This window comes from Octodon degus, unplaced genomic scaffold (assembly GCF_000260255.1).
Source record: "Octodon degus isolate 3935 unplaced genomic scaffold, OctDeg1.0 scaffold00038, whole genome shotgun sequence".
Taxonomy (NCBI): domain Eukaryota; kingdom Metazoa; phylum Chordata; class Mammalia; order Rodentia; family Octodontidae; genus Octodon; species Octodon degus.
This window is the reverse complement of record NW_004524614.1, coordinates 1,753,233-1,770,679: the sequence shown is the minus strand read 5'-3', so window position 1 is coordinate 1,770,679 and position 17,447 is coordinate 1,753,233. Positions and strand designations below refer to the sequence as shown.

General features: G+C 36.7%; 1 protein-coding gene across 2 annotated transcripts in view; it reads left to right on the top strand.

Moving 5' to 3' along the window:
- The window catches only part of Mtmr6 (myotubularin related protein 6), a 63,361-nt gene extending 46,249 nt beyond the window's left edge, over positions 1–17,112 (top strand). The window contains exons 7-14 of one of the 2 annotated variants that reach the window (XM_023715081.1): positions 2,526–2,658; positions 3,503–3,612; positions 5,053–5,178; positions 7,765–7,814; positions 8,829–9,029; positions 10,802–10,933; positions 12,710–12,836; positions 15,004–17,112. In XM_023715081.1, the coding sequence (XP_023570849.1) occupies positions 2,526–2,658; positions 3,503–3,612; positions 5,053–5,178; positions 7,765–7,814; positions 8,829–9,029; positions 10,802–10,933; positions 12,710–12,836; positions 15,004–15,264 (1,140 nt within the window). In that variant the 3' untranslated portion in view covers positions 15,265–17,112. The remainder of the gene's footprint in view (positions 1–2,525; positions 2,659–3,502; positions 3,613–5,052; positions 5,179–7,764; positions 7,815–8,828; positions 9,030–10,801; positions 10,934–12,709; positions 12,837–15,003) is intronic. The other variant, XM_004631036.2, reaches the window with a different exon arrangement.
- The last annotated feature ends 335 nt before the right edge of the window (positions 17,113–17,447 follow it).

The window sequence follows — 17,447 nt, the reverse complement described above, 5'->3', positions numbered from 1 at the left end:
TAACTTAGAAGACCAGTCTCTGACCCAGCTGGTAGTTTATGTCTTTTGATATACAGTAGTACCTTGATCATAAACATAATTCTTTGCACAATTCTAATTGCAAACTGAGTTGGGCATGAACTGTATCAAATTCATTGGTTAGTTTTAGTGTTGATCTTATGTGGAAATTTGATTCTGTTTGCAACCAGAATCTCAGAAAGAATTAAGTTCATGAGCCAAGATACCACTTTATTAGAAAAGCTGCTGGAATTCTTAATGGTATATTAAAAGTCATATTATTGTGAAGAAATACCTAATAATGTGTGTGTTGTGAATAGAAATTCTTACTATTTTTTCTTACTATTTGTAAAATTTTTAATTTGACCACTTTGCGTTAAATGATGTTAATTTGAAATATTTAGAGAGGACAAACAATGCTGTAAATTAGAAAACTCAAACTAGAGAATTAAAGTGAGCAGGAAATTACTGTTTTTAGACTATTTAAGGTCTAAAGTATAATTTTCATCAAGACAAGAATCAGAACCCTGTTTTCTTTTTATGAGCAAAGTTAGTTCATATAGGACCCTAAAGTTAAGGTAGTTAAAATAGTCAATGGTAATAGCTAACTTTACTTTTAATTTTTATTGTAGCATCGCATGCAGAGCTGGTGGGCTACACAAAAGGACATTGGCAGAATTATAGTGAGGATTTCTTCAAAAATCTGGAATGATGAGAAAATAAGAGAAAGCGATGAGAAAAAGCGAGTGAGCAATACAGACCACAGCAATTTTAGGCAGCTTTGCGGAGGGAATGGTCACTGCTTTAGCTTCATTGTTATCATTACCCAACCTCCAGAGATAATGGAGACCACAGTAGATTAATTTGAGTAATTAGGAAGTATTAAAAATAATACTTTTTGTTAAAAAAAGACTTCAAAATTAAGAGTGTATAGTGGCTTCTATTTCTTGTATAATCTGACTGATTAATTGGTTAGAACTTTTTTTAAGTCTTACTAGAAATAAAACACAATTATAATATGAGACTTTTTGAAGGTGAGATCTGATTTGTGTCTCAAGGCCCAATATCTTTTATTTATACAGTTGTCCTTTGTTTGTTTATTTACTTATTTTTGGTACTGGAAATTGAACTCAGGACCTCATGCTTTCCAGGCAGACCTGAGCTATATCCATGGCCCTGATACAGTTGTCTTCTAACAAAAAAAAAAAAAACACATCCTTATTTGGTTGCTTGTCTAGTTAAACTTAAAAATCAAGTAATAATAATGGGAAAACCTTTTTGATGTCTAGCCTTTAACCTTACTTTAACCTCATAAGTGTTGAGTAACCAGTGAAATAGTAGATACAATTTAACTGTTCTTGTTACCAATCTGTGCTCAGTCCACTGAATCATGTTACTTTTTCTTCCAGTTTACATGCCCTCTCATCCAGAATCATTCAAAGGAATACCTAGTAATTTGTAGTAACATGTAGTAACATGCTCTCTGAGGTCCTAGTGTGAGAGGAGTAAGCATGTCAAGTCCTAAATTAATCTCTGCTAACATTTGATCTAATATCCCAGGAGGATAGGCCCATGGGCATTCTGCTTTTTCCTTATAGACCAGTTGATTTAGGACCCAGTGCTTGAAGATAGATAGCAGGATATACACTGTTAAATGATTTGTGGACCTTGAGTTATCTGTCCTCAGTTGGAGGACTTCAGGTACTTGGAAACAAGTTTGAGGTCTCAGGTTTTGGGTTTTTTTTTTTTTTCTGTATTTAGGCCAGGGTCTACAGGGTCTCACTACATAGATCAGACTCATGGTTCTCCAGTTTTTAGCCTCCCAAGTGCTGGGATTACAGGCATGCACCGCCACGCCCAGTCTCAATCACTGTCTCAGTGCGCCCCGCGAGTGGGGCCTGCAGGGCATGCTGGGTATTAAACCCCAGCCGCTGAGCTCTGCCTAAGTAGGTGCTGAGATCTCAGTATTAGAGTCCCTGTGGTTCTGAATAACCAAACACTCCAGGTTTGTTCTGAAGTGAATCTTACAGTTTCATTCTAGAAATTTCTGGTGCTGTGTGTAGTAGTGTATACCTGTAATCCCAGCCTTCTGAAGGCTGAGGCAGGAAGATGACTGTGAGTTCAAGGCCAGCCTGAACTACATAGCAACACCCTGTCTCAAGAAAAAAAAAAGAAAAAAGAAAAGAAAAAGTCTGTTGACTTCTGAATCATTTAAGATTCAGATAGGAGATACTTCTTTTTAATTTTGAAATATATCAACATTTGGAAAATAAATTTGCTTCATGAATCTGTGCAATCTAGGTCTTTCCTTTATATAATAAGTTTGTTTCACTGTTAGTATCATTTATTTTAAGTAATGTGTTGATATTTTTGGTTATTAAAAATGACAACTTACTCAGGTTTGGTGAGTTCTTTTACATTCTCTCCTAGCTAAAATATGGCTGATTTAGTGTTTTCATGAAATTTTAGTAAGTTAATTTAAAAGATAAGAGTACTTTGATTCGTAATTTCTAAAATTTTAATTTCAGCTGAATGCTATGGCCAACAGAGCAGCGGGAAAAGGTTATGAAAATGAAGACAACTATTCTCAGATTAGATTTCAGTTTGTTGGAATAGAAAATATTCATGTCATGAGGTCTAGCCTTCAGAAATTATTGGAAGGTATGATTTTGTTTATCTTTTAGGCAGCTTTATCTGATAGAAACATAATGCCAGTCACATATAATTTAAAAATTTCTGATCATATTTTAAAAAGTAAAAGCATATAGTCAGTAAAATTTCATATTAAGGTATTTTTCTCATCAAATCTTAGAAATCAGCTGTGTATTTCATACCTAGAATGGGTCTCACTTTGGCCTAGCTACATTGCAGTTATTCAGTAGGTACCTTTAGATAGTAGTTACTGTTAGTACTACTATAATGATTTTACAAAAAATTATAGCTATTAGAGATTTTAGAGTAGTCAGTATACTGGAGATTATGTTATTATATTTGAATAGTAAGGTATTCTTCCAGTCATAAAATTTTGAAATATGACTATTTTAAACACTTGGGTTACATTTTTTAAAAATAGATTGGAGCATTTCTCTTTAAGTATGAAGAATGACAGGGCTGGCAAGATAGCTGAGTGGAGTAAGCGCCGGCTTAGGCAAGTGCAGGGACTGGGGTTCCATCCCCTGCACCACATACTGTGCCGGCCACAGAGATGGGGTATGGTGACACATGCCTATAATCCCAGTGCTGGGGAGGCTGAGACCGGAGGATCACTATGAGCTGCATAGTGAGACCCTGTACCAAATACATTTTTTAAAAAAGTTTTAAAAATGCCAGAAAAGTTCATCAAAAAAATTCATTATTATACTTCTGTAGTAGCATCTTTTCATTTATGAAGAGTCTTGCCTGTTTGTTTTATTGTCCTTTTTTTCAGTTCACTCATCATAATAGATACTGAAAAGGAAGGGTAGAAACTCCAGCACCATTCTGATTTAAAATTTTCTTTTTTCAGTCAATGGTACCAAGGGGCTTTGTGTTAACGATTTCTACTCTGGTCTGGAGAGTTCAGGATGGCTTCGTCACATCAAAGCTGTTATGGATGCTGCAATCTTCTTAGCTAAGGTATTGCTCTCTCATACTTGGTTGGGCATTATAATGGTTGGAAAGGAGTTTATCCTTTGGTTACTGGTATCCATTCCTTTCACATAACTTTTATTCTTTACCTCTTTAATAAGGTTTACATTAATTTTACCTTTAAACATATATAATAAATATAATTAAAATATATGACTATCAATACATCAAGACAAATCTTGTTTTTGTTACTGATGTGCACCAATTTCAAAAGTGCTCAATATCATTCATCAGGGAAATGCAAGTTAAAACTAAAATGAAATATCACCTCACCCCAGTTAGAATTATCATTACTAAAAAGACAAAAGACAGCACATGGTGAGAATAGGGAATGACGGGAATTTTTCTCTGTCGTTGTTGGGAATGTAATTAGTACAGCTTTTATAGGAATTAGTATGGAAGTTCCTGAAAAATTCAAAATACTGTATGATCCAATTGTACTACCACTACTTGGTAGATATATATCCAAGAATACTGTGAGATTAGTGTATCAGATATGTATCTGTACTGTGAGGTTTATTGTATCATTATTTACAGTAAAAAAGAGAAAAAATGAGTCTAGGCACATTCAAAGAGATGGAATCAGCCTAGGTACTCATCAGTGGATGAGTGAATACTAAATGTGGTATGTATGCACTGTAGAATATTGTCCAACAGAAAAATGAACAAATCTTTGTCACTTGCAACAACATGGATAGAACTGCGGAACACCATGTTAAGTAAAATAAAGCACAGAAAAACAAATACTATAGAAGCTAAAGAATGAGTTTTGTAGAAGTAAGAATAGAACAGTGGTTGTCAGCGTCTGGAAAGGGTGAAAAGAAAAGTCATGGAGAAAAGATAGTGCAGAAGTGTAACTGGATAGGAAGAAATTCCAATATTCCATAGCACTGTAGAGTAAGTGTGGTTGACAACTATTAATTGCATGTTTCAAAATAGCTCATAAATTTTGAGTGTTCCCAACATTGAGTATTTAAAGTGACATATATGCCTGTTACCTTGAGTTGATCGCAACATATTGTATATGTGTATTTAAATTCACACTGTACTTCATAAATATGTATAATTATTTTTTAAAATATGTATAATTATTATATCCATCAATTAAAAATCGACTTTAAAAATTCTTGGTGCAACTGGCCTATTTCCACATTTTTCTTGGTAAAAACAGAAACACTGCTCTCACTCTGATAAAAGATATTTGTGCATTTAATGTAGAAACTTAGAAAGAAATGCCTAAGTATTTTGAAACATTTTCTACTTTTTTTGGTTGCTTTATTGTGGTTGTTACTTTTAAATTGTGCTATCGCAACATAAGCATTGCAGATGTAGCTCTTCATGGTGCAGCTCTTGCTGTTGTGGCAGATAGATTCATTGGTTTATATAGTTTGTCCTGCTAGCATCTAAGCATGTGACCTTTCTTTTCAGGCAATAATGGTTGAAAGTGCAAGTGTCCTGGTACATTGTTCTGATGGGTGGGATAGGACCTCCCAGGTTTGTTCCCTTGGATCGCTTTTGCTGGATTCATACTACAGGACGATCAAAGGATTCATGGTAAGGGTTTATTGAATTCAACCATGGTTCTCAGACACAAGTGATTTTGTCCTCCACAGGGACCTTGTGGTGTTAACACAGCGGCACAGCTGGCATATACCGACAGAGGCCAGGAATGTTGCTGTACAGCCTAAGTGGTATAGTAAAACAAGGCACGAGTACTTTAAAATTGCATTCTGGAAGGCACTTTTATTTAAAACACTTTCATTTGCTAGGTGTACAGTATATTAAGCATGTTTTATACAAGAAAATTAAATTTTTAATTAAAAGGGTTCCCACTTTTGGAAAATAAAATCCTGGCTTATATTTTTATCTTAGGATCAAATTAATTTTTGGATTTTACATTTTAACTCTTGGTAAGTAAATTAAAGCATATTGTAAGGGCTTTGTGTTTAGATTTTTAAATACAGTATCATCTAAGAAAAGACTTAAAATCACCAATCCCTTTTTGGCACCTTTATTTTGTGCTACTGATGAATTTGGAACAAGCTAAATAGAGGTAAGAAAATTAGAGGACTATAGTGCTAGTAAGAAAATAATGTTCCACTTACACCCTTTCCCCTGACAGCTGAATGTACAGTTTACCTGGAGATTGTAAAATAATGAATATTTTCTTTACCTTCTTTGCCAGACCTCCACATGAAGTCAAATAACAAATGACCAGGTGCACTCAGAGTTTCCTGAGCCACAGGAACACCTTCAATTTAGCCTTGTTAGGTGACTGCAGGTGGTGTGTGAGGGTGGCAGTCGGGGAGTGTGAGAAGGGGCTGGCGCAGGGCAGTGAAGTGGGCGAAGAGCCTGAAGAAGAAAGGCGGGTTGTGACCTCCCCCTTGGGTAGGGAAACCATCAAAAAGCTTTCATAAGAGGAAACAGTAACTCGATAAGTGCTTCTAAAAAAGATTGCTTGGCAAAATATAAATGAAGAGCAAAACCAAAGGTAAATAATAGGAAAGGAGGAAGCAGAACTTGTGAGGAGATAGATCTTCTGCAGAAAGGAAAAGGACCAAGAAAAGAGGGAGGAGGAAGGGGCCAGGGATGCGAAAGGAATTGAGATGTAATATATATACTTATAGCAACTCCACGCCAAGTGCAGTCATTTTGTACTGTGAACATGGACTAATAAAAATAAAAGTGAGACTTTGTCACAGATTGGTTGTGGCCTAGAGGAAAGGGTCGTCCTCTGGGAGGCTTTCTAGGTTCCTGAATTGGTTCCTGGATAAATGGTGCTGCTTTCTTGCTCTGCACTCACCTCAGCAGAAAGCAGGTTTCTTGAAAAAGTTGCAAGTTAGGGTTTAGGCATCAGTGTGTACACGAACATGGAGGACCCAGAGTCAAATGTGCCACTCCAGCCTCAAGATAGCTTGGCCAAGGTTCCGTGAAATCAAAGTAGTGAGGCCAGGGTTTGCGCCTGCACATGCACCAGAAACTGCATCCCAAGCATCTAGATGTATTTTGCTTGGATTTGAAAACATTGGAAATTTATTATTCCAGTGGAGTTGGTAGGTAGAGAAGATGTGACAGAGAGGAAGATAAAGATAGTCTATTCAAGAGAATGAATATCAACATTTAGATTTCAGTTGTTGGTATTTTTATCATTGATTTTTTTTTTTTTTCCTTCAAAAAGTTCTACATAAGAGGGCTGGCCAAATAGCTCAGCCGATTAAAGAGCCTGTTTAGGTAGACGCAGGAGTCAGGGGTTCCATCCCTGGGCCTACCGTGCCAGCCCTGCTCCCCGGGGTATGCTGAGGTGTGGTGGTGTGTGCCTGTAATCCCAGCATTTGGGAGGCTGTAAACAGGAGGATCACTAGGAGTCCAATGTATGTAGTGAGAACCTGTACTAAAATATACTTTTAAAAAGTTGTACATAAGTATTGTACATACATGCCAAAGGTTTAAACATTGTCTTCTGAGTTAATTTTTTTTTTTTTTTAAGATGACAGGCCTTTTTTTATTATTATTTATTTATTTTTATTACATTTATTTATTGTGTGTGTATGTGGCCAGCTCAGCCCACCAGGGGGCGGGGCTGGCTGGCATGTGGTGCTGGGGGATTGAACCGCGGTCCCTGTGCTTTGCCAAGCTTGTTTCAAGTAGGTGCTTTAGACCACTGAGCCATCTCTCCAGCCCTCTGAGTTAATTATTGCTAGCATTTTAGTTTACACTTTCCTAGCATTTTGTGTGCCATATTTGTTTACACAAAACTCTTTAAGTGCAGTACTGCTTTATGACATGCACACTTCTTTTCTTTTTTTTTTTTTTTTTTTTTGGTGGAACTGGGGATTGAACTCAGGCCCTTGCGCTTGCCAGGCAAGTGCTTATTCCACTGAGCCATCTCCCCGGCCTCTGACATGCACATTTCCCTCACAGTGTTGCACAGTTGACATATTTTGTTGTGAGACTCATCTGTTTCTTTTTATATATATTTTTACTCTTACGCCTTACCTTTAATCCCAGGTTCTATCTTTTGTCTATAGAGTATTCTGTTTGGAAAAATAAATTAAAAGCATAATACTATTTTTAAGCTAATAGAATTCAATCCATTCTAATAAAATGTTGAAAAATGGTTTTGTTTTTTTTTTCATTAAGGTCTTAATAGAAAAAGATTGGATCTCGTTTGGACATAAATTTTCAGAGAGGTGAGTGTTAATTATACATTTATGACTAATAAAATTAGAATGCCACAATGTTTCTATTCTTAATGAACACATATGACCTAGAAGATGGGTGTACTGTATTGTATGTGAGATTTAATATTCTGTCATTTCTTTCAATTCTGACACATTTGTTAATTTTGAGGCTATTACCTTTTTTCTGTAATGTAATATTTATTTATTTATTGCAGTACCGGGGTTCGAATTTGGGACCTTGCACTTGCCAGGCATGTGCTTATTCCACTGAGTTATATCCTCAACTCCAATAATGTAATATTTATTTTTTATTTTTATTTATTTTATTTTTATTTATATTTATTTATTTATTTATTTTTTGGATAGAGGGTCTTACTACACAGCTCAGACTTGCAGTGGTCCTTCTGTCTCAGCTTCCCCAGTGCTGGGATTACAGGCATGCACCACCATGCCTGGTTCCAGTTGCTGGCTTGGTGTGGGGCCTGCATGGCATGTGGTATTGGGGATCAAATCAGGGTCCTGGGCTTGCCAGGCAGGCACTTAGGCCACTGAGCTATCTTCCCAGCCCGTAGTGTAATATTTATGTACATATTTATTTTTTAATTTTAAGTTGGTACAGAGTCTGACTACACAGTTCGAACTCATAGTGATCCTCCTGTTCTCAGCCTCCCCAGCCCTGGGATTATGGGCATGTGCCACCATGCCCAGACCTGGTGGCTGGCAGTACCAGGGATCAAACCCTAGTTCCTGTGCTTGCATAAGCAGGCACTTAGTTCGCTAAGCTATCTCGCCAGCCCCTGTAGTGTAATATTTAAAAAGCAGTAGATCTTTTAAAATTACAGCTATGAACTATAGCTATAGTGGCTATGATAAAAAGAAATATTAGTTTGTGTTTTTTGGGGGGGTGTTAAATGTTAATACGCTTTTACTATTATTTTTTGTATGCATGTTTAAGTTTATTATTACCTGCACAATGGAATTCTTTCAGGGCATTTTTAAAAACTTGTGCTTTCTGGGGGTTAGGTGTGGCCATTTGGATGGTGACCCAAAGGAAGTCTCACCAGTATTTACTCAGTTCTTGGAATGTGTGTGGCATTTGATGGAACAGTTTCCACAAGCTTTTGAATTCAGTGAGGCATTTCTTCTCCAGATCCATGAACATATTCATTCATGCCAGTTTGGAAACTTCCTTGGAAATTGTCAGAAGGAAAGAGAAGAACTGAAGTAAGATGACTTAATGAAAATGGGTTTTTTCTCCCTTGGAGCTAAAGTCCCATAACCATAAATCATAGTTGACTTAATAAGATGTCTTTACAATATAAAACAGAACTGAATTATTGTAAATCTTATTCTCTGTATTTCTGAAACTAAGTGCCCTTCTCACTTAACCTACACCCTCAGGGGCCTAGTAAGAACACATTTTAAATGTATCTTAAAGAAAACTGCACATAGCAAGAAGAAACGTTGCTGGCAGCCTGGAAACTTTCTCATGTTCCTTTTCCAGGTTAATAACTTTCAGATTTAATTTCAAGACAGAGGAAGCTTTCTATTACTTTATTTCCTAGGAAGCACTAGTCACTGTTTTTAAAGTGTGGTAAAAGATTTAAAACTTGCTTTGTTTTAAGATGAGATGGAGACTTATGGCTCTTTGCATATTCCTAAACAGACAATACTTTGGGAAAAATAAATGTACTTATGCTGGCTGCAGTGTGCCTGCATGTGGGACCCTAATTCACCTGTTCTTTCTGAACTAGTCTCAGAAGATAGGAGTTTTTAGCTAAATTTTGATGCAGGAGACATCTGAGGTATTTTTAGGTTTGGCTTCTGAACTTAGCTTTCCTAACAGTAGCAGTAAGGAGCAGTTTTAAGATTCTTGACCATCCAAATAATGTAGTAGAGTAGCTAAATCTTGTAGTAGTTTGGAGACGGCCATGCACTCATGCTGCTGATAGCAGCAGAACTGAGAGAGCACCTGGAGAATTCTGAAGGTTAAGTAAAGGAAACAAAAATAAGAGTATGGCAGAGAGGAACAAATAAAAAGTGCCGAGTCCTTAGCGATGTGCTATAGTCATTAACAATAGTTTATCTAGACTTGGTGCAGGCAGCTTTACTTGGAGCTTTTTGGAGCCATTTTATTTATCTATTTATTTTTATATATTTGGTGCGGGGTGTCACTGCGTAGCTCAGACTCGTAGTGATCCTCCTGGCATGTGGTGCTGGGGATTGAACTGCAGTCCCTGCACTTACCTAAGCAGGCGCTTATTCCACTGAGCTATCTTGCTGGCCCTTGGAGCCATTTTAAGGTAAACTTTTTTTCAGTTAGTGCCTGAAGTCCTGGGAGTAGATTTTTCCTAGTAGTTTTTCTCTAAGGCCACACCTCTTTGGAGTCCTGGAAAAATGAGATTGTCTGCTTTTCCCCAGCTTCCAGTCTATGTTGTTTATGTGGGATGGATACCCTTCACCACCGTTCTGCCCTTTCCCACCAGGCCTTTGACACATAGTGTGACTGGCATGTACACCTTTGCATGATGCCTTGATTTTGCCTATTTTCCTTTAAATTTTCCCAGTTTCTACTTCACATATAAATGTGGTCCTGCCTGTGGTGCTTGCTTCCACAGCCCAGACAGGAGGTAAAGCAATTAAGCAAGCCGAGCTCCATTTGTATGTGGCTCTACATTTATAAATGTGTGGTAATTTTAAATAAGTGAAATAGAGACCCAAATTTTTGAAAAATCATATGACTTGAAAGGAATCTCTTAAGTGTATAGTTGTAGGAAAAATGGCATACCTGTGTTGTATTCAAGAGATGTGGTTTTATTACATAATTGTGAGTGAAAAGGAAAAAGTAGGATACAAAGACAAGAGCTTAGACTGTGAGTGAAAAAAATTAAAACCTAACCTACTTTGGAAACAATTGTCTGGTTTATCAAATTAGTGTTAGTAGTAGTACTTTGCATCTCCTTGAAAGATCTGTATGTTTCTCTTATTACATTAAGGTTGAAGGAGAAGACTTACTCCCTGTGGCCATTTCTTTTGGATGAACAGAGGAAGTACTTGAATCCTCTCTACAGTCCCAAATCTCAGAGGTTTACAGTTTTGGAGCCAAATACAGTCTCTTTCAATTTTAAGTGAGTTGGTATCCTTGAAATATTTGTTTCACTGAGGAATGTGTTTGATGATGTATAGTGTGCCTGGGGAGAGTCACATGGAGAGAGAAAACATTTTCTCAGGCTTTCACAGAAAGCAAATTGGTCAAGCAATGGCTGTGACTCATCCTTATGTGTGACACTGACAAAAGGATGTACAAAGGGTGGTACAGGGCTTCACGATAAATCCTGAGAGTACTTGGCTGACCTTATCAGATACAAAAGTTACATTTCTTGTTATATAGGTCTTGCTATATCTTGGGGTTTTTTTTTCAATTTTATGTTTGTTTGTTTATTTATTTATTTATTTATTTATTTATTTATTTATTTTGTGTGTATGTGGCCAGCTCAGCCCACCAAGGGGCGAGGCTGGCTGGCATGTGGTGCTGGGGGATTGAACTGCGGTCCCTGTGCTTTGCTTAGCTTAGCTTGTTCTAAGTAGGTGCTTTAGACCACTGAGCCATCTCACCAGCCCCTATATCTTGGTCTTAACCATTCAGTAGAAAAATATAAAAACGAGGTATATAAAGTGAAGCCATATTAATACAATGAGCTATAAAAGGCTCAAGTCAATAACTTGTGAGGATAACCCACTAATATTATAGACTGCTAGACAGTGTTAGATTGTTTAGTTGAATTCAGACTCCGTAGTATATAGATGCCAATAGAATATTCACCTCTGACAGACAATAGAAGGTTACAAAGGAAAGATCATTTTGTATTTATATATACAAAATGGGAGAAATTTACAGCTACTTTCGCATAATTCAATGAGAAGAAAGAGATGTACTAACTTTTTGTTTTTTGGGGGGTTTTTTTGCCATAATTTTATTGATAAACAGCAATGAGACAGTTTCAAATCAAATCAGTAGGACAATTTCAATAATTAACACTGCATACGTTCTTCTTAGTGGTTAATTGCTATACAAGATGCGGACTTGATATCCTATTTACAAACACCATTAGAACAAATCATTCTGTTCATTAAGAGAATGTAAAGAGGTGTACTACCTTTGGACAGAATATCCTGTCTGCTTCTTGTACTATGGATAACCACTAAGAAGATAACAATGTACAATGTATTGATTATCAAAACTGCCCTATTAATCATCTGTGAAACTGTCCCATTCATATTTATTTCTCAATAAAAAAATAAAAGAATATTTGTATCCTATCTTTCTCAAACTCATTTTAATTATTAGCTTTTGGGGTGATGCACACCTGTAATCCTAGCGGTCTGGGAGGATGAGACAGGTGGATTACAGATGCAAGCTCAGCCTGGAAAACTTAGCAGCTTAGTGAAACCCTGTCTCAAAATTTAAAAAGCTGATGAGGATAGGGGTGTAGGTCAGCGCACAGTCTGGGGGTTCAATCTCTCGTACGATTTAAAAAAACAAAACTTCTTCCATTAATTGGGGTATTTATGGGGTACAGGATGATAATTCAGTACATGTATACAATGAGAGTAGTTAGTGTGCATATGTCTTCACATTTTAAAAGATATTGTATTAACATAATTTTATGTATTTCTGAGATATAAAGTGCTATTTCAGTCTGTACCTATGCACAGTGTGTGCTGATCAAATCAGCAATTAACATTTACATCTCTTTATCTTTATGTGTTTAAGCCTGTGAACTTTTAGAATTAATCACTTCTCTGGTGATTAATAAAATATAGAAAAGGGCGAACTGTAGTCACCCACTAGAGATTATTGTTTCTGTCTGTGTTTTGGTAATAGCTTTTATCTTGTCACAAAGGTTTTGGAGAAACATGTACCACCAATTTGATCGACCATTGCATCCTAGGCAGTCTGTATTCAATGTAATTATGAATATGAATGAGCAAAATGAACGGTTGGAGGAAGACATTAAAGACCTAGAATCGGTAAGTGTTCTGAAATACCTATTGCCAATATTTGGAATACTAAATTAGTTTAATTTTCATATTTAAGTTGTTTTCAGTTTTGTATTTCTATAATAACAAAAGTTGAATGAGTTTTCATATTTGTTGCTTTTCCTTTTCTGTGACTAAATTGTTCAAACTTGTGCTTATTTTCATTTGGTCCGTCTGCCTCTTTCTTGTTGCTTTGCAGTTCTTAAGTGTCATACTGTAATTCTCTGTCAGCTGTGCGTATTGCACATAGCGTAGTCCAGCCTATTCTTCTCTTTTCCACTTCATTTATGGTATGTTTTATGTAGATGTTTTGAATTTTCATGTCATGTTTTATGTGTCTTAAGATCCCTCTCTGCCCCTAGATTTTGCTGTAGTCTTTCCTATTTCTCATATATAACCAGGACAGATAAGTAAGTATGGAACTATATTTTTTAAAAATACCAGGGAGATGATTTAACCCAATAAGACTGTCTTGTCTGCTCCTCGGGCAGCTGTCCCCTCATCTCTTAGGAAGTAGTGACTACTTGAGTGACTTGTGGAAGTGTATGTTAAAAGAAAGGCAAGCCCAAAATATGGGTAGTGCAAATGATTATCTGGAGGTGAGCCAGGGTGTTTCTAAAGCATGATAGTCTGCCAAAGGACACTTTAAAAATATTCTTGGGGGGGGAGGGGGAACCTGGGATTGAACCTAGGACCTTGCACTTGCTAGGCAGGCATTTAATAAAATATTCTGTTAAATGAAAAAGAAGTTGTTTCATTCTAAGGCCTATTATGTTCCCTTAATGAACCGCTGTAGGAAGACCCTGTGAGAAGCTCTTCACAACTGGCCAGAACTTTAGCTAGTTAAGTGGGATTTTTAGGTTATATAGTTATGATTTCAGGATGTCTTAGACATACTCTTTTTCATATAAAATTATTTGAAATACTTGTTTTCAATCATGTGTTCTTGGTACATTTTAGATATACATGATGATCACATTTGTCACAGAGAATTTGTATGTGTACATGATATGACTTGGTTTTCTTTCCTCATTCCCCTGCTCTCCCTTCAATGACTCCTCCCCTCCCCATATACAAAGGTTTGTTTCCTCCCCTCCCTTCCCTTCCCCACCACTTCCCTCCCTACCTTTCCCTTCCCCCTCCCCTCCCCCTTCTCCTCCTCTTCTTTGTCCTCCTCTTCCTCTTCCTCCTCTTTCTCCTCTCCTCTTCTCTCTTTTACCTTCTTTCCCCATCCCCTCTTCTAGGTTTCTCTCCTCATTTGAACATTGTCTTTCTCTTTCACAGTACCTGTTATATACTGTGGTCCTTATATACACTTTCAGTTTCTTACACCAGAAAAACTGCAGTGTTTGCACATTTATTTCACTTAAAGAGTGTGAACTCAAGGTGCATCCATTTTCCTAGAGCTATCTCAAGCTTATCTTTCTTCATGGCAGAATAGTACTCCATTGTGTAAAAAACCCACTTCTTTACCCATTTACCAGTTGATGGGCACTTGGGCTGTTTCCAAGATTTGACTATTACAAATGGCCATTGTAAACATAGGTGCACATGTATTGCTGTGGTATGATGCTTTTAATTCTTTCAGAAAGATACCCGGTAGGGGAATGCCTGGGTCAGATGGAACATCTAGTCCAACTTTTTTGAGCAATGTTCACACTGGTAGTTGCACCTTACACTCCTACCAACAGTGGAGTAGAGTTCCTTTTCCCCCACAGCCCCGCCAGCATTTGTTACTGGTTTTCTTGATAACAGTAATAATTTCTTGGGTGAAATGGAATTTGAATTTCTTGTATGACCAGTGATGTTGCACATATTTTCATAAATGTATTTTTATTCATCTAAGAAGTGTATATTCATCCCAGATGCTCTTGTAATACTTTTGTAGGTTGTGTATATCCTCTTCAAATGTGAAGGCCGAGTAGCCGTTTGCAGTCAAGCCTGGCTGACTGGATTGTTGGAAAATATAAAGCATAACTAAGCATTTTCTGCCACAAAAATTATAAACAATTGGGATTTTTACTTTAGGTGTACTAGATTTTAAATTTTTAAGGTTTAATTTCATATCATACATGCAAAAGTAGGTTTTCTTTTTTCTCTTAACATATATATGACCGTGAAGTATCTGTGGTAATTTTTTTTCAAATTTTTGTTTTAGAAAATTAAACAGCACAGAAATAAGCAAACAGAAGACATTCTCACCAAGGAATCATTAAATTCAGTTCATCCGGTGTTGCCTGCCAGCAAAAGCTCCCTGTGTCTTAAAGAGCAGACTTTGCTACCCGTCACTGACACACTTCGAACTATAGAGGGCAGCAACACGACAGATAATCGTTACAGTGACTACACAGAGGAGTTTTCCAAATCAGAACCTGCTGTGGTAGGCTTAGAGTATGGTGTGGCAAGAATGACTTGTTAGACTCCAAGTGTTTTCTGGACTTGACTGTTGTACAGGAAATTAATGTGAGAATGGTGGGGGCCCATGACCAAAAAGAACTTGTGTAACGATAACCGTAGTTGAGAGCTGGTAATACCTGCTCTTGTGAGAGAAAATGCTTGTTACATTTCCTGACAGAAATGAAATCGATTCTGTAGGAAATGACTGCGATTTTGTAGATGTACTTAAAAAACACTTTATACTGTATACCTGTGAATTGACATTTCTGTATGACTTACATTAATTACAGCTAGACATAAATAGCTTTCTTAAATGTAATTTTATTGTAAGAAAGCAAAATTTGACAGGGTGACCCTTTAATTGACGTGGCATGTATGTTGAATTCTGTAACTGTATAACTATTAATATTTACATATTTTTGCTTTTTAGTGCTGTCCAATATTGAAGTGCCATGAAAAATATTTCCAAGAAAGCCTTAAAATAAAATCTGTTCATTCTTTACCGTTAAGTTTTATATCATGGAGCAGAATGCCTTGTTTTTTTTGGCCGGCCTTGTTTTATCTGTTAAGCATCGCACTCCCTGTACTGCAGGAGTCGCATGCCTCACTCCTCCTATGCGAACAGTCGCTGAAGTTCTCCTTTTAGTTCATGCCTGCTCACTGCCATAGTGCAGCTGGAGGTTTTGTTCTGCCTATAATTTGTTTAGTGCTACATGGGATGATTTATTATTCACAGGTTGTATTGTTGATTTTATGTATAACCACATTTGACTTTTTTACATGTGAATTCTATTGATTCTTTGTGGTTGGTTTTAATCCTTTTATAACTAAGTTTAAAGAGCTGAAGCACTAAAATTGTTAGTAGGAACAATGAATAATAGTACATACGTTGTTTTTGTTTTTCTCCACTGCCTTATCACTTAAGGAATTGCCATTCCTGGAATATTTAACATTGCACCCAAAACTTTTGGGTAAAGTAAAAAGGGATGTGTAGATAGTTTAGGTTTTGCTCTTTGCATGAATTTTAAAGCAGTGCTTTCTATATGGAACATCCATTTCTTCTGTTAAATAGAGAAGAAGTAAAGGACAACTAAGGAGAGCCTAGTTAATGTTTCAAAGCAACTTAAACTCTAGGCAAGAATTTCATTTTTCTGTATTATATTACTGTGTACTAGTACATATGTTTAAATTAACAAACCAAATGTCAGTTGTATTTGGCAGCATTACCCAGATGACTTTAAAATTGAGACTGTGAGTAGCATGGGTGGCGTGAGGTAGGATTCGAGGGCACTAGGACATTGGCATAGACTGTTTCATGAGTATTTGTTGTACTTGTATCTGTCATACTAGATGTGAACAGACACATCTTTTTCAAATGAAAATGCTTTATTGGAAGAGTTTATCTGATCCTGTGTATTTTTCCAGTGCATTTCTGTAATACCTTATATAATAAGAAAAATATTTCTTTTTAAACAATAAGAAAAATTTACCATTAAATATAGTGTGGGATTAATCAATCCTATTTCCATATATAAGCACTAGGAAAGTGAACTTAATGTTTCCAGCCACAAAGGTAAGCTTTGTACCTTGGTTCCAGGCAGATCGTACATTTGGAATTGTTCATATCAGACTTCACCTTCAACCTTTTGGTTTGTTATCATAATCTTCAGTGTTAGACATCTAAATGTATTTATGTGCTCTCACATAGAAATCAGACAACAGCCTGAGTGACCCATAGGGTATATGTCTACGAAAAGTAGATTGTGTTTGTCTGATAAAATTGGATTTCTGTTCATCGTGTTTGGGAATGTATAGCATGTAAATTATTTCATGTATTATTTAAAGATAATTAAATTGTTCATATTTTACACTGAATGTTTTTGTTTTTAATATGTATATAAAATACACATATTTAATAGTATACTTAATGTACACTATATTTAATAGTACAGGGTGTCACTACATAGATCACTCATAGTGATCCTCCTGTTGACAGCTTCCCAAGTGCTGGGATTACAGGTGCGCACCACCATGCCCAGTCTGAATCACCGTCTCCGTGCACCCCTGGGGCCGGGCCAGCATGCCAGGCTCAGGGATCGCACCCCTGACCCCTGGGGATCAAACTGCTGGCCCCTGTGTCTGCCTGAACAGGCACTTTAATCCACTGAGCTATCTGGTCAGCCCTACACTGAATGTTTTTCTTTG